We start from the raw sequence: 20,118 nt of genomic DNA, 5'->3' as shown, positions 1-20,118 counted from the left end.
ACTGTCCCTGTCTAAAACACAATGGCCTTGTTGTGAGAACGGGAGCCAAAGAGGCCCCAAGAGCTGCCAGAGCCTGGCTCACACTATTGTGCAGGGGTCCTAGATAGCGCCTGCTCTGAGCTACGGAGCTGGGAACTAGAAGCACAAACCATGGGGGTCTAGAGGGCTGAAGGCTACACAGGCAGCTGGAGAGAAGGCAAGGGGCTTCCTAAAGCCTGTCCAAAGAGGGTCCTTCCTGGCTGGGCCTCTCTCCCACAACACATTTCGGGGGGATGACTCTCATGGCCTCCTACGTGTGGCCACAGGTTGAATATACTTTGAACTGCTGACCATATCTACTCCGCCTCCAGATGTGGGGCGTCCTGTGGGCACCACCTGTGCCAGATGGAGCAGGAGGCTTGAAGGACTTGTGCTTGGGATACAGGGAGAGGCAGGGACAGGGAAGGGGGAGAGGGGAGTGAAGGAGACCAGGCAGGGAAGGAGGAAGAGGAGGGCCCCACAGGCCCCAGGGATGAGTCAAGTCTCTGAGAGCTTTGACCAGCACAAGGCCTGGGATCTTTGCTCTAGGGTAAAAAAATGTATTTTAATGGTTTCAGTGCCCAGAGGACAACCATGATGAGGCAGCTGTCCCACCCAGGACCAGGGCACACACTGGCCCTCACACGAAGTAGGCAGCCAGCGCTGACATCTTGTCCTTTGGCCGCCGGGAGCTGGGCTTCCCCAAAGGCCTCCGGCCACGGGCCCGCCCTCGGCCCTGCCTGCGGCCCGGGCCACCACGGTGCATGGGATGGCAGGCCGCTGCATGCTTCAGCTCCACCAGCTCCTGGAAGACCGGGTCGCAGAAGACACAACCTATGTGCTGCGTCTCACCGCCGGGCAGTGGGGACTTGGCCTTATTGAAGTCCACGTCGAGCAGGGCGGCCTCACAGGCCCCACAGGTGTCAGCAGCCACACGTACGCGGTGGGCATTCTCGAAGCAGTGCGCCACCACATTGCACCTGTTGCAAGCCACTTTCCACTTGGGGCCTGAGGTGGGGTCCAGTACCAGCACTCCACTCTCACATTCCACACACTGCCCGACACCCAGCATGCTCAGCGAGTGTTGGCAGGTGGGGTGTGTGCACTCGTTGCAGCCCATACCTGTGGATGGGGAGGTTGCAATGTACTTCCGGCCTTGTCCCGCCGGCCCTCCCCACCGCAGCCACTGGGGTGGCTCTTAGCATCTCAACACTCCAGGGTCCTCCATCCCAGCAGAAAGTGCTCCTCTGCCTTACTCTGGGGAGATCCTTGCTCATCCTGGCCCTGGGGTCTGGAAGATCCTGCCACAGCCCCTATCTCTGCTTCTCTGGAGTCTCCTTCACCCTCAGGACCCTGCCGGGGCAAACACCAGTCCCTCAGTCCTTCTGCTGTGGTTCCGCAGCGGTTCCGCAGCTCACAGTGACCATCAGCTCCACTGGGTCACATGCAAGGGCCAGCTGCTCTGGAAGCTGCTAGAGGGTAGTGTGCGAGGAACTTTTCAATTTTTGAGGTGCCAGTAGGTCTAAAATTGGGGGGGAATTCGGAACTGAAATTAAGCACTCCACTCTGAAATTAACCTGGGGGTTTTACCTCTACTCTCACGATAACATTTGACTTTGGGTAAAGTCTGTCATTTGAAAAACAAAGCTCAGTCAGCTCAGTCGTGCTTGTTAAGAGTGTTCCCACAGCTGGCCTTAGCAAAACCTTCACTGAGTTGTTAACGTAACTTAGAGCCTGTAGATAAACGTGTTGTTTTACCTACCTGAAAAGAAGTTCCTCAGCAAGAGCCTAGGCTTCATCTCTTTTTCTCTCAGCTAAATTAGCAGAGTTTACTTACACTTTCCTGACTCATGGTCAATTCTGCACCCAAAGACTCCAACTAAGTTGGCCAAGCTGCAAATGCATCACCAAGCTTCCATATCACTAAGCTTCCTTGTTGGAATTGTTTCTACTTTTCACCTTAGAAATACTGCCTTAGTTAAATTGTATCAAGTACTAGTGATTTGTGTTGAGACTAGAAACTGATGTAAACAAAGTTTCAGTTAATTGCCACTCTTGCAGAGCTCACCTCCTTTCCTGCCATTGCTGTGAAACTGTTACCTGTACTCACTCTATTTGTTAAATAACTCTTTGTTTTCCAGTAAGGCAGGGCGTGCCCTTAGAGCCAAAGTGAAGGTGTACTCTCCTGTGTATCGTTCCTTCAATAAATTTTGTTTTTAATATCAAATTGGAGGCTTGGTTCAGTGACTTCACTAGGACACTAGGGAGGGGCCTTACCTGGCAGCCTGGACCTAGGCCGTGCTACCCACGATGGCGCTCAAGTGCCCAAGTACCCACCCCGCTGTTTCCTCCTGCCCCACCCCGTGAATTGGGGCAGATGCCCGGCTCTCACTAGCCCTTGGCTCCTCACCTGCAATGTGGGGTGATGACACTCGAGAGGTCACATCGAGTGCAAAGGGGCAGCTCGGTTGTAAGTGGGGGGTGGGGAATTGAATGGCCTCAGGCCCTGGTGTGGCCTCCGCACTGCCTGACCACACACCCTCAGTCGGAGCAGGAGAATGGCAGGGCCATGGGCACTGACTACAGTGAATCCAATTTTGGGTGGACATCCGGTCTATTGCACTCTCATGTGCCCCAGCAGCAGGTGGGCACTTCGTGCCCTGGCCCGGATGTCAAGCATATACAGAGACCAGTTGCCACTTAATTAGCCCCTGGCTAGAGTGGTGGCCTGACAGCCAGTGCCTGAGCCAGTGCCCGAGCCAGTGCCCTCCTGGCTCTGCTCCAGTGAGCACTCAGAGGGTGGGCAGGGGCAGCCCTCTGCCTTGGGCCAGCGTGGTACTAGGCAGGCTGGCGCTGCAGAGACCGCAGATACCTGGGGGTGGCTGAGGCCCAGGACATGCTCACCTTTCTTCATGTCTCGGAAGGGCGGGTGGTTGTAGCAGTAGGGGCACAGCGGGTAGCTCTTGCCCCGTGAGCCTGACGACCACAGGACCAGCTCGAAGTCATCCAGCGGGCACCGGAGCTCCTTATAGAGTTTGATGGTGCCGTTCTGGGGGAGGGTGTAGGTCTCATCGCAGTGTGAGCAGTGCAGGCGGCTGGGCTTGGCCTGAGGGCAACGTGCAGAGTTAGGGCAGGGGGCTGCTCGGTGTTCCCTACTCGGACCCCCTTTTTAATGTTGGTATGCTGCCCCGAAGACTCTCAGGCCAGGCCCCCAGCCTGCGTTCTCAGGGCCCCTGCCCCCCCACCTCGTGCAGAAAGGGAACTCATGCATGTACATTAATATCCACTACGGGGCTGAAAGTGCACAGTGTGCGCCGAGGTGGTTTAACAGCTTAGGCACCCTTGGGAGACAATGTGCGTCTACGTGTCTGAGCCCCTAAGGGGCGATGTGCTTCTAGGTGGTTTAATAGCTCAGGGGCTCCTGGAGGTGCTTACGGGCAAGGCTGCTTCAGGCCTCCGACCACTCTTGTGGGCCAACCAGGAAAAGGAACATTCTTCCTGGATGACTAAAGAGGAAGCAGAGGCCTCAAGGGGCCAGGACTTGCTAAGTCTGTGTAGTCAGAGCTCTGCAGGCCAGAGGGGTCATCGCTGCCCCCACCCACCTGGATGTACTTCATGAACCGGTGGCACTTCCCGCAGCGGGAGAGGGGCTTGCCTGTGGCGGCCAGGGGTGAAAATGACACTTCCATTAACTCGTCCATGCCTGGAAGCAAACAGAGCCAGGGAGGAAAGGCAGCCGTGAGGCCCTGCCATGGGAAAGGGGGCCTCCAGGTTCAGAGCTGACATTAGCGCTCAGGTATGCTGGGCACAGCTGTCAGGAGAGCTTTCCCACCTCTCTGACGATGCTCAGTGGACTGCGCTGACGGAAAGGAAAAGCTCCTACCCACCCTCCACCCTTCGCCTATTTGGGCAAGTCAGAATATACATAGTGCTTGTGGTGAGTATACACAGCACCCTGCCGTGAGTGCACACGGTCCTGTGGATGAGTACACAGTCACCATGGGTGGGTGTGCACAATCCCCGAGGGTGGGCGTGCGGTCTCCCTGCGTGAGTACACAGTCCCGTGGGTAAGAATGCACGGTCCACTCAGGGAATACACAGTCCCCCCACCAGAGTGGAGCTTCTGCCGCCAGAGACAGGACGGCAGAGCAGCCCGTTGGAAGCACATGCCCTGGGCCAGCCCAGCCCTGTGTGTGCCATGGACACTGCCGTGCATTGGTCCTGACAGTGACCAGCAGTGAGGCATCCCCATCTGTCTGGCAAGGGGCAGACAGGGTGGCCTGACCAAGGGACCTCTGGGAAGGGGCATGGAGCAGCAGGCCTTACCGGCGATGGAGTCGACGAAGTAGTGGAACTTCCTCTTGAAGATGTCCAGGGTGTGCCCCAGCACCTGGCGGTAGTCAGCCTTGCCCTGGGCAATCAGGTTCAGCTGCTTCTCCACGGCGCTGCGGATGGTGGGGAGCACCAGCTCTGCATCTGCGGGCGGGACCAGGGCATGGCGGGAGCTTGGACCCGAGCGGCTGTGGCCCCAGCAGGCAGGGAAAAGGCCACTGCCACTCCCCCTCCAGCTCTGGCCAGTCCCCTGGCTCCCCTGGGCCTCTTGCCCACAGAGCTGGACGGTACCAGGCTGGCTGCCATGCTGCCACCAGGGCTTTCCTGACCTCCTACTGGAGTCCTGTGCAGAGGGGCCTTCAAGGGCGGTGTCACAGATATGCCCAAGCCTGCACTCCTCTACCCCTCCCGGGGACAGAGTGGAGACAAGCACTGCGGTGAGGACGCCAGGCCTGGCCCCTGCTGAGGTGCCTGCTACAGGTGGGCTCATTCATCACATGCATTGAGCCCTATTCTGGGCAGGCCCCAGGGGCACCTGGTGCAGTACCTGGCACTGGGGGTTGGGGGATGGTGAGGCTGTGCCCGTCGGGAGAGCCAGGGAGAGGGCCAGCCCGAGGTGGGGGAGGACATCCTGACTCACCGATCTTGTAGTAGCCGTGCACCAGGACGATGCCGAGGTTGGTGGGCTTCAGCCGGCGCCCGCTCTCCACAGTGACGTAGTTCCGCTGGCAGATGTTATTGATGTGCACAGGGATGCTGGCGTCCGTCCCTGGAACACCCAAGGAAGACCTGGTCCTCCTTGCCTTCCCACTCGCCCGTCAGACCATGTGCTCAGGGTCACCCCCACCGAGGGCCCCTGTGCCCAGCCTCCTCACCCCGACGCTGTGCAGCGTGCTCATCATTGTCTCGCTGACCTCAAGAACCACCCGCACAGCAGTGGTGCTTGTTCCCATTTACAGATGGGATGTGGAGGCTCAGAGAGGTTAGGTCACGTGGCCAAGGTCACAGAGCTCACCCCGTAAGTCTGGTCAGTGCCATGTCCATGGCCTCTCTGCCTCGACCCTGTGGCCCAGCAGCTGCACACATGGCTCGTCCCCGCTTCTCTGCCCTATAAATGTCCCCTCCACCCCCTGCCCCCACACCCAGTGTAGCTGAGGGAGGGTAGGGCTCCCAGGCACCGCAAGCAGTCTTTTCACCACCTGGGCTGCTGCCTCTGTGAGGATGTCACCCAGGAGACTGGGCACTGAGCCTCCCTGGCTGTAAGAGCAGCATTGACAGCATGACATGGCAGCAACTTGACTGCGGCTGTTCGGACCCCGTGGGTCCCTGCTGCCCGTCTCCGTCCTTGGGTCAGGTGCTTGCTGGCCACAAGCCCACCTGGCTGCACTGCCATGGAGCCCATGCCCCATCTGTGAAGACGTCAAATGTCCATCTAAAACCCAAATGGAGTTGAACTACTTGGCCAGTAATTTTAGAAACACAGAAGGGTGAGGGACCACATGTTGAAATGGAAGCTGAGTCTGGGACTCTCCTTCCCTGGGGCCCACAAACCGTCCAAAATCTCCTGGTTCTGGCCCAGACCCACACCAAGACTGTGGAGAAAGATTCCCAGCATGCTGCCAAGCTTTCCCCTTCCAAACCTGGTAGCCTGACCCACTGCTGCCAACCCTCTCCAGGGTCCCCATGACCATGGGCAGGTCCCCATGATGCTGTCAACACTGCACCCCACCCTGAGGGAGCTGCTTCTTGGCAGAGAAGACAGAATTGAAGACCATGATTTGCGTTCAAGGGGATGAAAAGGAGACAAATGCTCACAGTATGTTTGCCGTGCGCCAGTGCGTGATGCCATCCTCTCACCTTTTGCCAGGTGGCTCTGAGCTAGGCCTTCACATGTGAAGGACTGGGGGCCAAAAGCTCGCAGTGGGACGCACCTGGCAGGTGGGTGGCTCTGCCTCAGCCCTGAGTGGCGGCTCCGATGGCCCCTTCTCACACAACCCCACATCGCTGTGCCCAGTGCCATCCTCAGTCACAGCCACAACTGCAGCTCATGCTGGTCACTAGGCTTGGACTATGGACATGGATCCCTAAAAAATGCAGGGCCATCCCTGACAGAAGAAAGGCCAGAGGCACTGGGGGAGCAGCGCCCACACTCAGGCCCAGGCCCTGCTTCCCACCCAGGCCCCATTACCAGGACCCCAGATTAAAGGGAGGTGCTCCGCCAAGTTTACTTACACAACCAATAAACAGTGGGCAGAGCCCACGTGCAACAGCCCTAATTGTCCCAAACCCACTGTGGCCACAGCCCTCCAGAATTTGTCAGCCAGGTTGGCCAGGAGGCTCATGTCAGGGACTGTGTAGTAGTACCCCCCAGGGAGTGCCACTAGGTAGAGGGCCTGCTAGCCAGTTCCATGCCCACTGACATGCCCAGCCACAGTCATGGCCCATAGGCAGGGACTTGTAACGCCCATCTCCCCTGGAGATGCACGCACAGGCAACTGACTGCAGGTGGGAGCTGACAGCATGCATCTGCCACCCACTTGCATGGGGACACTGATTGTCACTGTGGGGATGTGCTGTCCCTGGGGCAGGTACTTTGCGCCTCTGACTGAAGCGGCTCCCATGAGAGGGGACAGGCCTGGCTGCTGTGCAGTCTTGGGAGGTCCCGACTGACTCTGGGGTTTCCCCTTGTAAATGAGTCAGGTGGCCTCTGGGGCTGCCCTTGCCCCCGGGGTGGGTCAGTGTGAGTGGCCCTCAGCACAGGAGCCTGCAGCTCAGGCTCCCACTGGGAGGAGCTCGGGCAAGGGGCTGCCTGCTGGAAGCAGTGCAGGACGGGGACACCCACCAATGCCGTGCTTCTCCATGAGCGTGATAAGCTCGGCCTCTGTCAGGTAGTCGGGCGGGTTCGTCTGCTTCTCCAGCATCTTCATCTCACTGATGGCAAAGGTGTCACCCCGCTGGCAGGTAGGCAGGTTGTCCTCCGGGGGCACGCTCTGCCAGGGCATGATCTCTGTGAAGCCTGCAGAGAGTGCTGTCCCTCAGGGTCTGGGCCTGGCCTGGCAGGCCTCTGCCCCACCCCCAGGTCTCTGCCCGCCTGTGACGTGCAGTCTGCGTGTGTCACCTGGTGAAATGACGGTCTTCCCAGAGCAGGTGAAGTGCTCGGGACCAATGCGGAAGGTGATGGTGCTCTGCAGGTACTTGCAGTCATGGCTCACCGTGGCGATGAAGTGCCGCGTGATATACTCGTACAGCCGCCATGCGTCACCCCCTGCAATGACAGGAGTGACTGCAGTGGCAACCGGGAGGGTGCTGGTGCCCTCCACATAGTCATGGGGCCTGGCTGGAGGCCCTCGTGGCTCTTCACCCTTTCCTTCCATGGGGGGTCAAGCCAGGCCTGCGCCAAAGCCCCAGAAGGAAGAGGGGACACGCACAGAAAAAGAAAGCCACTTTTCCGTGCTGCGTAGGTTCCTTGCCACCATGGCCCACCCCTCCACACACACAGCCTCCCACCCCGCTCCCAGATGGACTGCTCTCGGGGCCGTGTCCTCCCCTCCACTGTCCAGTGGCACTCCACTGTGTTCTTCCTGTCTACGTCTCCCTTGCTGTGGGCAGTGGGAGGTGCAAACCTCGTGCTTGTCCCTCAGCAGCCATCCTGGCCCCTCGCTAGCCTTCCTACCTCTCTGCATAGCCAACAGGGCCTGGCGCCATTGATGGTGGCCGCACCCCTTGCCTCCCTGGAAGCCTGAGTGTGTATGTTTGCGTGTCTCATACCTAATTCAGCCTCTGTGGCCGCCTTCATAGGGGTAATGGGGGGATGGTCGCCAGCATCATGGCCTTTCCGTGGGCGGTTGATCCCCTCTGCCAACAACTGCTTCACCTGTGGAGAGAGGACCAGGTAATGTCTCATCCTAGACTCACTGCTCTCCTGCCAGGAGGGGGACCACTGCCACTTCTGGGTCTGGCCACATGGCTGAAAGGGTTCTGAGGCCCAGCCTGCTCACTGCCTTGGCCCAGAGGGGTGGTTGGAGGGGTTCTGAGGCCCAGCCCACTCACCGTGTCAGCCCAGTACGGGTGGTTGGCCTGCTGCCGCAAAGGGCCCTTCAGGTCGAAGTTCTCGGGGTAGTGGGTGGTCTCAGTGCGTGGGTAGCTGATGTAGCCCTGTGTGTAGAGGCGCTCTGCGGTCTGCATGGCGTGCTGTGGCCCCATGCCTGCAGGAGACGGAGGCCTCTGCTGGCCTGGATGCTAGGGATGGCCAGGAGCCTGCACCCAGCCCCTCTATTGACGCCGCTCTCCCAGGACCCTACCCACAGCCCCCAAGGCCTGGCTGTGAATGTAGAGGTGCCACTACCACGATCATCACAAGCTGCCATCTGGTCAGAGGTCCCACCTCTCCAGGCCAGGCCCTCTCAGCACTGTGGAGGCAAGACCCTAAGATGGCACCCACCCTGCTCCCAGCCAACCACAGGAGATGGGCCCTGCTCGCTGGCCTCCAACCCTAGCTGGGCCCTCTTCCTTGTACCTACTGATGCTGCTCTGGGGTCTCACAGCAGGTGCCCCTCTTAGGGATTAAAAAACATTATCACTGCTACTGTTAAAATGTACTGTTTCATCATGAGCCATAAGGTTTCCATTGGCTAATTTTCAGAAGTAGATCACCAGGCTTTTCTTCCTAGTCTGTCTTAATCTGTCTTAGTCTGGAAGCCCTGCTGAAACTTGTCCACAATGGGTGAACCTGCTGGTATTTGAAATACCAGTGGAATAGCTTCTAGCATAAGAGCAACACACAAGCCACCACAGTACGATAAACTGACAGATGGGTGGGGGATGACACCATGTAGCTCTATCTCACTCCTTTTAAATGACTGCAGTCTTCCACTGTCTGGAAGTACTGTTTCACATCATTTAACCCTTACAGCCACCCAGAGAGACAGGAACCACCATCAGCCCCATTTTCGCACGAGGTTCCAGGGATAAGGAAGGAAGTGGCCAAGTAGGGTTTGCAGTAGACTTTGGCTGCAGAGCTGGGACCCCCACAGCTTAAATGCCCCTGGGGGGACTCAAGGGAATGAGGGACACAGGAGGGCCTGCGTGAGAAAAGCCCATGAAGGGGAAGGACACAAACTGCCAGACAATTTCCTGGGTCTTCAGTCCTGGCCACAGCCACTGTGTCTTCACATGAGTCATTTCTATCTTTAACAGTATCTGACACAGGCTGGGTTTCCCCCCATAAATCCTAAGAAGTTGTTGAGTGTTAACCAACAGTTCTGTGAAATGGAATCCTCTCTCCTGTTCACATTTACTTGTTCCTACTCCAGAATTGGGCTCCTGGGTGGTGCAAATAGATTACTCTTGGCTGCTAAATGATGAAAGGTTGGTGGTTCAAACCCACCTAGTGGCTCCACAGAAGAAAGGCCTGGTGATCTGCTTCCATGAAGATTACAGCCAAGAAAATCCTATGGAGCAGTTCTGCTCAAACACACATAGCGTCGCCATGAGTTGGAGTCGATGACGGCAATAGGTTTGGCTTTACTCCGGAACCTGACGACAAATGCGATCTACACAGGGTTCAGGCTCCTTCAAAGCCTCACAAAGCACAGAGGAGTGGGGCTCAGTGGAAGCCAGCAGTCAGCTCCATGCCCCATACCCTGGGTGTCAACAACTGCTGCACTGGCGTTGAACAAGGCCGTGTACCTGCACCGTAAGTCTTTCAGGACCTCAGAGAAGTGTCCCTACATACCCAGAGAAGAGCTGGCCACCCGGAGCATCTCCACAGTGTTCAGAGCCAGGGGCCTCTGCTTGGCCTTCTCCTTCCTGCTGGTGGCCTCCACCTAGAGGGTAGGATCCATCATGAGGGCAAAAGGTCTGGCTTCATCCACTTGGCCTCCCTGCCTCTTACAGTGGTCTAAAGACATGACTGGGTATTTGAAAGGAGCCCTGGTGGTAAAGCAGGTAAGAGCTCAGGCTGCTAACCAAAAGGTCTGCAATTTGAATCCACCAGCCGCTTCACTGGAAACCCTATGAGGCAGTTCTGCTCTGTCCTATAGGGTTGCTATGAGTCAGAATCAACTCAATGGCATGCAACAACAACAGGAAGGGGAAAGAGTGACAATGCTGTGGGGGCACAGTTTCCAGGGAAAGAGGACACCTGAAGGAATAAGGAGGAGTCCAGAGATGGGACTGCAGAGTTGTTACTGGGGTGGGCTGGGGGGAGGGAGAAACGAAGACACAATGCTTTGGGGACAGAGTTTCTGCTAAAGGTAATGGAAAAATGGTTGAACACGATTAACATAATTGACGTCACTGTACATGTACATGTGAATACTGCTGAAATGGCAGCCATTCTGGGTGGGCGAGCGGGCACCCAAGGAAGGCCTGAGGAGGGCAGGGAAGGAACCGAAGGCGGCCAGGCTGTGCCCCAAGGAACCTGGCCGCTCTCACGGCTGCAGGGCATTTGCTTTGATGGCCACAGACGTGCACTAGCTGCGCAGCCACCCCTGTGCAGGCCACATCAGCCCCGCCCGACAGCCAGGCAGCTCCTTCTAACTCACAGAAACCCCACCCAAGTAAGGCATGTCAGTTGCTGTCGCGTCGACTCTGACTCACGGCGACTCAAGCTGACAGACGGTGGTGGGAGTAAGAGACAGAAAGCCATAGAAGGCCATGAAGCTGGAATCCCAGATCCGTCCCTTGCTGGCTGGGACTCTGGGCAAGTGAGGCAGTGTGAGAGGTCCCTCCACAGCTGTTACCCTCACATGTCACAAAGCAGTGACATCTGTGTGGAGTCCTGCCAAAAGGAGACCATGCCCACTGGCTCACATGGACAGGGAGGGTAGGAGGACCAGCAGGGTCACAGGTTTGGGATGGTGCCTAGTCTTGAGCAGGTATGCAATACACTGTAGCTATTGTATTGGGTGAGGGCAGTGGTGTTCCAGTGGTAGAATCCTTGGCTTCCATGTGGGAGTCCCAGGTTCGATTCCTGGTCAATGCACCTCACATGTAGTTACCACCTGTCTGTCAGCAGAGGCTTGCTGGTTGCTATAATGCTGAACAGATTGGAGCACAACTTCTAGACTAAGATGGAGTAGGAAGAAAGGCCTGGTGATCTCCTTCTACAAATCAACCAGTGAAAACCCTATCAATTACAACGGTCCAATCTGTAACTGATCATGGGGATGGCTTAGGGCCAGGCAGCATTTTGTTTCATCGCACTTGGGGTCGCCATGAGCCGGCAGGCAACTTGACAGCAACTAACAAAAACATTGTGTTGGGTACATGTGAGTAACCATTCTTCTTCCCAAAAGATGTTTGTGTTTCAGAAAGGGAAGAAACATGTGGCCTTGGGCTACGAGCTATTCCTCCAGCCAGAGGCTCCCAAGTCTCCCCCCCGCCAAAGCTGAAATGTGACAGGTATGGTACGGCAGGCACACCTGGGCTTCTTTCTCCATCTTCGTTATGTTTAAAAACATCTGTGCAATCTCCCGGTCGAACACTCGCACTCGGTCCCAGTCTAGAAGGAGAGTTCTGTCTTTATCAGCATTCACCTGGAGGAAGAAGGGTAAAAAGAGAGGTGAGAAAAAGTATCCAGGTGACTTCCCAGTGCCAGGGACGAGACGGGGTAGATGCAGGTGGTCCATGTTTTGGGCCATCTGGTCCAGCCTCTAGTGTCCCGTGGCTACATCTATGCAGGAGCGTGGATCCGCAAGCTGAGGCCCAGCCTCTGCCCAAGAGAGAGCTGCTCTCACTATAGGTCCATTCTCGAAACCAGGCAGGTCTTCCTGGGAGTGGCCTGAAGTGAAGGCTGGCTATCCTTGGAAGCGTCCAAGCCTTTCTGTGCCATCTCTGCCCATCGCCCCCCTCATAGCTAGCACTAGGTGAGGCCCCACCCAGAGGGCCCCCAACCCTGTGTCAACCAGGGCAGTGCCATCTTAGGTTTTAAATCTTACAAGGTGCTCCCATGGAGGTTTTTATTTGAAAAGAGGGTACTAAAACTTTTTTTTAAAGTCTGAAAACCAGTGGCCTATAACATTCGGTCCCGTTCTTGGGCCTGGACACAAAAGCGGGCTGGACCCCACTGGGTGGCCTTGCTTCCCCTCCAGAGCTGAGCATGTTCTCACAAATCCAAGTTCAAGTGGCCTAGGGCTAGCTCAGCCCTGCTGTCCCCACGAAGGCTAGGGGCTTGGCTTGGGCCCCTGCAGGCAATGTTCTGCCTCCCTCCCATGCATGATGTCCACATTTGTGCCTTCGGCCCTGGGGGCTGTGAGGGCACGTGGAGTTGGCCCTGGGAGCTGGTAAGTGACCACATCCAGATTCATGCGCCACGTTCCAAGAGGGAGTGGACGCTGCTGTGGTGGTGGAACACATAATAGCCTTAAAGCATTGGTGAACTCACAGTACTTCTTTCTTTGGGTATGACCTCAATCACCGGATATTAAAAATATAGCTACCACCATGTGGAGGCAAGAAACACTTCTAAAGACAAAAGGGGCCTCACACTTGAGAAGGTGGGGACCCACGGGCCTCAACCCCCCATTTGTTATGCAGACACTTAGCTTCACTGCAGCTATGGACTCCTGTTCACTGTGTCCCACTGTGCCCTGTAGTGGCCATCAACACGTGCTGCCACATGGTAGGGCCTGCAGTGCACGCTTGCCATCCCCAAGCACTAGCACAGCTCTGGGCGCATGCCTGCTGGCAGCTGCTCTGACACTACTTCTTTTTGGGGGTTCAGAGGAGAACAGGCTGGGATGGTTTCAAAGGCCTTCTCTCAGCCTGTGAGGTCTGAGTCTGCTCTGTGCTGGGCACCAGGCCCACGCCTGGCTCCGGGACTGTAGGCAGTGAAGTACAGGGACAGAGGAGGGAAAGCTGGGGGTCCCCACACTCCTGGCCCAGGGAGGGTGCACCAGCCATGGGGATGGTGCTCAGAACGCCCATCACACAGCAGTGGGGGCACTTCTGTTGTCATGTTGACCAAATGAGCTGGATTCAAATCCTGGCTTTGGCATCTATGTGGGCAAGTTACAACTTCTCTAGCCCTCAGTTTCCCCAGCTATAAAATGGGGACATTGCTGTGAGGATTAAATGAGATAATGCATGCAGAGTACCTGGTACACAAAGGAGCTTGATAAACATCAGTTACCAATTTTATGATGTAATTATATGATGATACTGCTGATGAAGGCTCTCAGAACCCACACCTCAAACCTGGAGAGCCCGGCAACAAAAGGGAATGGGAAGCAAACCTTGGCCTGCAGCACCCAGTACGTCTCCGGCTTGAAGGACTGGATTTTATCGTGTCTCTCTACGCAGAACCCCAGGGTAGGAGTCTGACAAGGGCCGAAGGAGATGAGAGAGCTGTCTAAGTCACCGTATTTCCCCTGGAAGTATTTAGTCTGGAACCTAGAAGGAGAGATGGGGGAGAGATCTGGTCATGAATTTACTGAGATGCTGCCATTCAGGCTGGTGCGAGGCCAGGCTTGGTGCTATGGGCGCAGGGAGGAGGCAGGCAACAGCCGCTTCCTGCTTAGAAGATGGCGTCAGCAGCAACCAGAAACCGAGCGGCCTCCACAGAGGACAGGCCGAATCTAGGCAGAGAGGAACCACTGGCGTGTGCGTGGGCATGTCAAAGAAAATGAGAGAAGGGCAGAGGTTCCTACCATCTGGGGCCAGGGACCCCTTTTATTACCTTCCACTCCCTACCCCCTCCCCTGTGCGATCTTACTTCAGCTAAATATACAATTTTCTTTAGGTTCTTCAAAATGTTGAAAACTGTGCCTAGCACATAGTTGCTGATCAGGGGCTCTTAGAAGCCCAGGGACCATAGACGGCACAGCTCTGGCTGGAGGGGATGTGAGGGTGCACAGGCACAGCTCTGGCTGGGGGGGCGGGCCATGTAGGGGGGCACAGGGCACAGCTCTGGCTGGGGGGCGGGGCATGCAGGGGGCACAGGGCACAGCTCTGGCTGGAGGGCGGTGCATGTAGGGGTATAGCTCTGGCTACGGGGGTGGTCACGGAGCACAGGGAGCACAGGGTTCGTCCAGACTAGGGGGATGGCAACAGCCGGGGTACCTAGGGCTCATTCAGGCTGGGGTGGCAGGGCAGCTGGGGTACCCAGGGTTCTGGCTGGGAGGTTGGTGTGGCTGGGGCACACAGGACACAGCTCTGGCTATGGGGGGTGGGGACACTGGGGGCACCCACCTGGTAAAAGCGCAGCCGATGCGCAGGTCCAGCTCCTGGCGGGCATCCACCGAGAGTGCCTCATTGTGGTCGGGCTCGCCCAGGCGGGCCATGGCATTGCAGATGTCCGTGTCTGTGATGGAGCTGAATCTGGCCCGGAACACTGTCTTCTCACCACTGTGGGCCTTATTCATGACAGGCAGCACTGCGTCGAGGACCTGGCGGGGGCAACCTGTTGTCATTCTACCTCGGCATCAGCCACCTGCCTCCCGCTCCCTCTCTCCGGTCGTGAGGTGACTCTGGTGCAGGTGGAGCCCTCCACCGTGTGTGGCCCTGCCCCCACCTTGCAGACCTTCCCTCTCCCCCTCTTTGCAGGAGCCTCACCTCTCCACAGTATCTCCCGCACACGGCTTCCTTTCCTTCTGCCCACTGACTCATTCAAACACCTGCTTTGTCCTCCTGCCCCTCAAGCTGTTGCCCTCTCTCCACTCTTGTGTCTCTTCCCACCAAACCAGGAGATGCTGCTGCTAGGGGCACCAGAGCCTCATACTGCCAAACCCACCACCTGACCCACTTCCTTGCCTTCTAGAAGAGGGTGCTCAGAGGGGAGGGCAGGTTGTAAGACACTGGAACAAGGAAATAAAAGAGGATGAGGAGGAACAGAGATGGGACAAGAAGGGTGGGGAGGTAGCAGGGCTACCCTAGCTGGGGAGTGGGCACTGGCAGCTCATGGCTAAAGCAGATGGCTGTGGGTGGGGACTGGGAGGAGCAGATGGATGCTGCTGCTGCCTGTGGGGTCCCAGAACTGAGTCACTAAGGTGGCCACGTGGTGGGAGGGGTGTCACCGTGGGCACCCGATCAGGCAGCTTCCTTATGGTAAGAAGTGGCCTCAGTCTGGGGTGAATGGCCCATGTGCTACCCTACTCTCCACGCCCAGTACAGAGGCTCCAACGAGGGACCATCCTGCCGGGATAGGGGAGTGTCCAGGACAGGGCCCAGTGGGAACATGTTTGCTAAGGGTGCGGCCCTGGAAGTGGGGCACCCCAAGGTCCCTGCCCCACTGGATCTGTGCTGGCCTCCATCCATTCAACAAACACTTGCTGAGTCTCAGTGGTGTGCCAGCCCTGGGTCAGTGTGTATCAGCCCTGTGTGAGCATGTGAGGGTATGCCAGCCTTGTATGAGTGCAAGGGTGTGCCAGCCTTGTGTGAGTGTGTAAGGGTGTGCCAGCCCTGTGAGTGTGTAAGGATGTGCCAGCCCTGTGTGAGTGTGTAAGGGTATGCCAGCCCTGTGTGAGTGTGTGAGGGCGTGCCAGACCTGTGTGAGGGTGTGAGGGCATGCCAGCCCTGTGTGAGCGTGTGAGGGTGTGCCAGCCCTGTGAGTGTGTGCCAGCCCTGTGTAAGTGTGTGAGGGTGTGCCAGCCCTGTGTGAGTGTGTGAGGGTGTGCCAGCCCTGTGTGAGGGTGTGCCAGCCCTGCGTGAGCACATGAGGGCATGCAGCCCTGTGTGAGTGGGGGCACACAGCCATAGTTGCCACTGTAAGGAGCTGGCACCTGAGAGGCACCAGGTGAGGAAACCACAGTCATGGCCCAGGGATGGCACCACAGCCCAGGGAGCATAGGCATAGGTGCTCACAGCGATGCTCCTGCTTCCCTGCGGGGAGGGCTCCCTAGGGAAGGGTGATAGGATAGAGGAGGGAAGGCAGGAAGTGAGAGAGATGAGGCTTTCTGAAGGAGTGAAGGAAACCGCTGCCATCGGCATCTGCGGAACATACTGGAGAGGCATCATGCTGGGCCCCAGGCTCTGGAAACCAACCCTCTTCTCAAGAAACCCTTCTGCATCAGCCTAGAACATTTCTTGCCCTTCTACACTGACCTGTACAGTGTTTTATGAGTGAAGTCACACTTAATCAATGCCAGCCAAGTGCTCGCACTTTAGCGTCTACAGGGCTTCCAGAACAAAGGAGAGAAGAGGCGCTCTCAAGCCAACACAGTTTATTCCCTACTGTGGCCCCAGGAATGATGTGACCTCGAGAGTCAGCTGGGGGCAGGTGACAGAAAGGCTTCAACGTAAGGATGAACTTGGACACTGCGCTCACCTCAAAGCAGATGTTCTCGCCCTCTTTATCACAGTCCAGCCACAGCACGATGTAGTCACAGCCCCGGCCCTCCACCTGCACAATACACAAGATCAGCGTGTGACAAGTCCTCATGCCCACACCCCAGCAATGCCAGCCGGCAGCCCAGGCCCCACCCGGGACAGACAGCAGACCACGGCCCCAGGTCTCATTAGGAGGACTACGCCCTCTGGGAGGTACACACAACTAATGTGCTTAGCTGTTAACAGAAAGGTTGGAGGTTCAAGTCTGCCCAGAGGTGCCTCAGAAGAAAGGCCTGGCGATCTACTTCTGAAACATCAGCCACTGAAAATCCTGCATAGCACAGTTCTGCTCTGACACACATGGGTCACAGCGAGCTGAGGTCAACTCAACAGCAACGGGTAACAACTGGTGCGCCCAGCACAGGCTCCAGGCAGCGCCGGGCTGGCTGCTCCGCTCAGAATGAACTGAGTTCAGAATTGCTGTTTTAGACTCAAAAAAAAAAAAAAAAAATCTATGCAATACGATCTTAACCCTAGAAAACATTGTACAGAAAAGGGGTTGGAATGAATTAACCCTCGAAGCTAACAGTGCTCGTCTTGGGCCGTGTGATGATAGGCTGCTCTTCTTTCTCCTTTACTTGTTTTCCCAATTTTATATAATGAGCATGTGTTTGTTTTAAAATTGGAAAACAAACTCTATCTTAAAGTGGAATCCCTGCTCTCCAAAACAGGGTGACACCGGTGCCAGGTCCCCGATGGTGACGGGCGGAGGAGCAGGCCTGGAGGGGGCCTCACAGGCCAGTACGGGGCACTCACGGAAAAGGTTGAGAGGCTGCTCGAAGAGGAGCTCCCCGTCTAAGGTGGGGAGTCCCCGGGTGGTGCAAACGTTAACATGTTCAGCTGCTAGCTGAAAGAACGGAGGTTGAATCCACCTAGAGGTACGCTGGAAGAAAGCGCTGGCAACCTACTTCTAAATATTTGGCTATTGAAAAACTACAGGGCACAGCTCCACTTTGACACACCTGGGGTTGCCATGAGCTGGAGCTGACTCGATGACAACTGGAACTGGTCTAAGTTGGAGGAAGGGCTCATGGGCTGTGGTACCTAAGTAAAGGTGGGCAGGGACCTTTACCCTCACTGCCCCCTGGTATGCCTGTCCCCTGGCTCTGCCCCACACACCTGCAGGAACTTCACCATGTTCAACTTGGGGTTGGCTTCCTTCTTCTCCGTAGGCGCTTGGCTGAACAGCTCGGCAGGGTCCACTTTGTCCCACTTGTTGTACTTTCCTGCAAGCAGAGCCACAGTGACATCCGAGTCACCCGTCTTACAACCTACTCAGGCTTCGCTTCACAACCTTACAACCTGAGGAGGAGGGTGGTAGTGTTTTCATTTCATAAACAAGGACAGGGAGGGTGGGAGAGTGATGGGCCCACGGTTGCCCAGATGGCTGGAGGCAGAGCCAGGACTTGAGTTCAGGAAGTCCATGCCTTCCTTCTGTTCCACTGCTGGGCTGACACTGCACCTCACAGCCATCCCAGGAGCCAAGCATGTTCTGGGCAGGAGCTGCTACTTGCAAGTTTGTTTCTGGAACTTTTCCTGTGGCTGGAAGCACCACCTCTCCGGCTGGCTTCCTTTGCCAGAGCACCTAATCACCCCACCCATGCCTGTGTCTTCTCTCCCAACCTGGATTTCCTGTAACTCTCTAGTACATCAGCACTGGGCCCAGCCCACAGCAGACACTCAGTGGACCCCATGGAGGATCAAACTCTTCAGGCCTCACACCCAGCTACTTTTGCACTTAACACCACGTTCCTGCTTTCTCTGCCCTCTGGATTTCTTTTAGGCCCTGTTTCTTGTAGCCTGAGACAATGGAGTTAGATGGAGCCGAGTTTAAATTCTGACTTCCCACTTGCCAACTGGTGCTACACTTCAGGGTCTCAATGCTTGGCCACACAACTGTCACTGCTGTCATCGCTTAGCAGCAAGAACTACCGAGGCCTTCCTGTGCGCCAGGCCCTTCCCCTCACACCAAACCCTCAACCAACCCTGGGAAGTCGATGGAATTCACACACAAAATATGGGTTTGTGGAGGCCCAGTCATGGGACCCTGACCCCAGGCAAGAGCTGGCAGAGCGAGAGCCCAAGCCCAGGGCATACTCTCGTCAACCAGGGATTCATCCTCTAGACCCAGGGACCATTAGCCCGGGCCTCTGAAGGAAATAAGTGAATAAGGATACGACAACAGCCACGCTCAGCAGGAGCGTGGCCCTCCCCCAGACACCTGCATAGGACAGGCCCCTCCTGAGGTGGGCACCACCACCCCCGTCTCCACAGGAGGGCATGCATGGGCCCGTGCGGTGATGGAGGGATACAGTGGGGACTGGGACCCTGGGTGCCTAGGTAATGGACACCTCACCCAGGGACCCTGAATCCCTGCTCTATGACCTGATGGCCTTGGAACTCATGGCTCTGGATACAACTCTCTGCCCGGAGCCCTCCCTGGCTTCCCTAAGACACCCAGGGAGCAGCATGCGGGGCTCCCTCAGGGGTGGAGAGGGGTGGGGGGCTCACCTAGGAAATCCAGGGTCATCACGTGACCACAGACAGATGTCATCTTGAAGCGGACTGGCTGGCCAGTGAAGGTCCCGGTGTACTCGTGGACTGAGCAGGCTCCATTCAGCCCTTTGTGTGAAGACATGCTCCCTGGGAAGAAGCAGCTCACAGTGACCCCAGCTGAGCTGTGGACACCGAAGCAGCCTAGTCCAGACCGCCTCCAGAGGGCCAGTCCTCCCGCCCCAGAGTGGCCACTGACCTCCTCCTCGGTTCACTGTGCAGCATTCTGGGTGGGCTCGGAGCAAGTTGCCCCCAACTTTTGCAAAAGAGCAAACACTCACTCTCTCTCCATTGCTCTTTTCACTCTGGATTCCATTCTCCACCCTTCACTCAAACGTCACTGGTTATCCAGTCCTATGGTGTTTGCTCTAGGGACTGGGATCCCATGCCCCATCTCATCTCCCGTCTTGGACCCCAACTTCTCAGCCTACTGTACTGGGGTCCTTTCTCCCACCCACTGGATCAAGGTGAGGCCAAGGCCGATGCCTACTATTTCTGGTACCCAGCACCTAAATACCCTTCTTGTCCACAGGGAAGTCCAAAACAGGATGGGACACAGGACACCATCAAGCACCCCAGTGCCAAGGTGGGTGTGAGGAGCAGCCACGCTCTCCCAGCTCCCTGGGCTCTAGGAGTACAAAAGGCCAAGGCATGGCCCATTGGCTCCTCCCGAGTGGTGTAAAGGTACAGGTGCTGTTGGGGTTAGTGGCGCAGCCACAGCAGAGTCAAGAGTCCAGGGGATAGTGGCGCGTGCCCAGTGGTGACAGTACCAGTGGCACTGGCCGAATCAGATTCAGATGGGGGAACAGCCTGGGCTGTGTCTTCTTCCTCCATCACTTCCTTTTCTGCCTCAGTCTGTCCAGGTTAGTTTCTATAGTTTGTGGCCCA

At 56.7% G+C, this 20,118-nt stretch overlaps 1 protein-coding gene across 7 annotated transcripts in view; it reads right to left on the bottom strand.

Moving 5' to 3' along the window:
• Positions 1-481: 481 nt before the first annotated feature.
• The window catches only part of TOP3B (DNA topoisomerase III beta), a 38,915-nt gene continuing 19,278 nt past the window's right edge, over positions 482-20,118 (bottom strand). For 6 of the 7 annotated variants that reach the window (XM_049866174.1, XM_049866176.1, XM_049866173.1 and 3 more), the window contains 16 exons: positions 19,189-19,320; positions 17,797-17,903; positions 16,616-16,690; positions 14,542-14,738; positions 13,587-13,743; positions 11,775-11,888; positions 10,085-10,175; positions 8,401-8,555; positions 8,119-8,224; positions 7,469-7,615; positions 7,193-7,366; positions 4,991-5,119; positions 4,345-4,494; positions 3,621-3,721; positions 2,923-3,124; positions 482-1,140 (listed from right to left, as the gene is read on the bottom strand). In XM_049866174.1, coding sequence (XP_049722131.1) covers positions 659-1,140; positions 2,923-3,124; positions 3,621-3,721; positions 4,345-4,494; positions 4,991-5,119; positions 7,193-7,366; positions 7,469-7,615; positions 8,119-8,224; positions 8,401-8,555; positions 10,085-10,175; positions 11,775-11,888; positions 13,587-13,743; positions 14,542-14,738; positions 16,616-16,690; positions 17,797-17,903; positions 19,189-19,320 — 2,519 coding nt within the window. In that variant the 3' untranslated portion in view covers positions 482-658. Of the gene's footprint in view, positions 1,141-1,274; positions 1,372-2,922; positions 3,125-3,620; positions 3,722-4,344; positions 4,495-4,990; positions 5,120-7,192; positions 7,367-7,468; positions 7,616-8,118; positions 8,225-8,400; positions 8,556-10,084; positions 10,176-11,774; positions 11,889-13,586; positions 13,744-14,541; positions 14,739-16,615; positions 16,691-17,796; positions 17,904-19,188; positions 19,321-20,118 lie in introns of all 7 variants that reach the window. The other variant, XR_007514920.1, reaches the window with a different exon arrangement.

The sequence above is a fragment of the Elephas maximus genome, chromosome 22 (assembly GCF_024166365.1).
Source record: "Elephas maximus indicus isolate mEleMax1 chromosome 22, mEleMax1 primary haplotype, whole genome shotgun sequence".
NCBI lineage: Eukaryota > Metazoa > Chordata > Mammalia > Proboscidea > Elephantidae > Elephas > Elephas maximus.
Note: the sequence above shows the minus strand (reverse complement) of the source record. Positions and strands in the feature narration are given on the sequence as shown.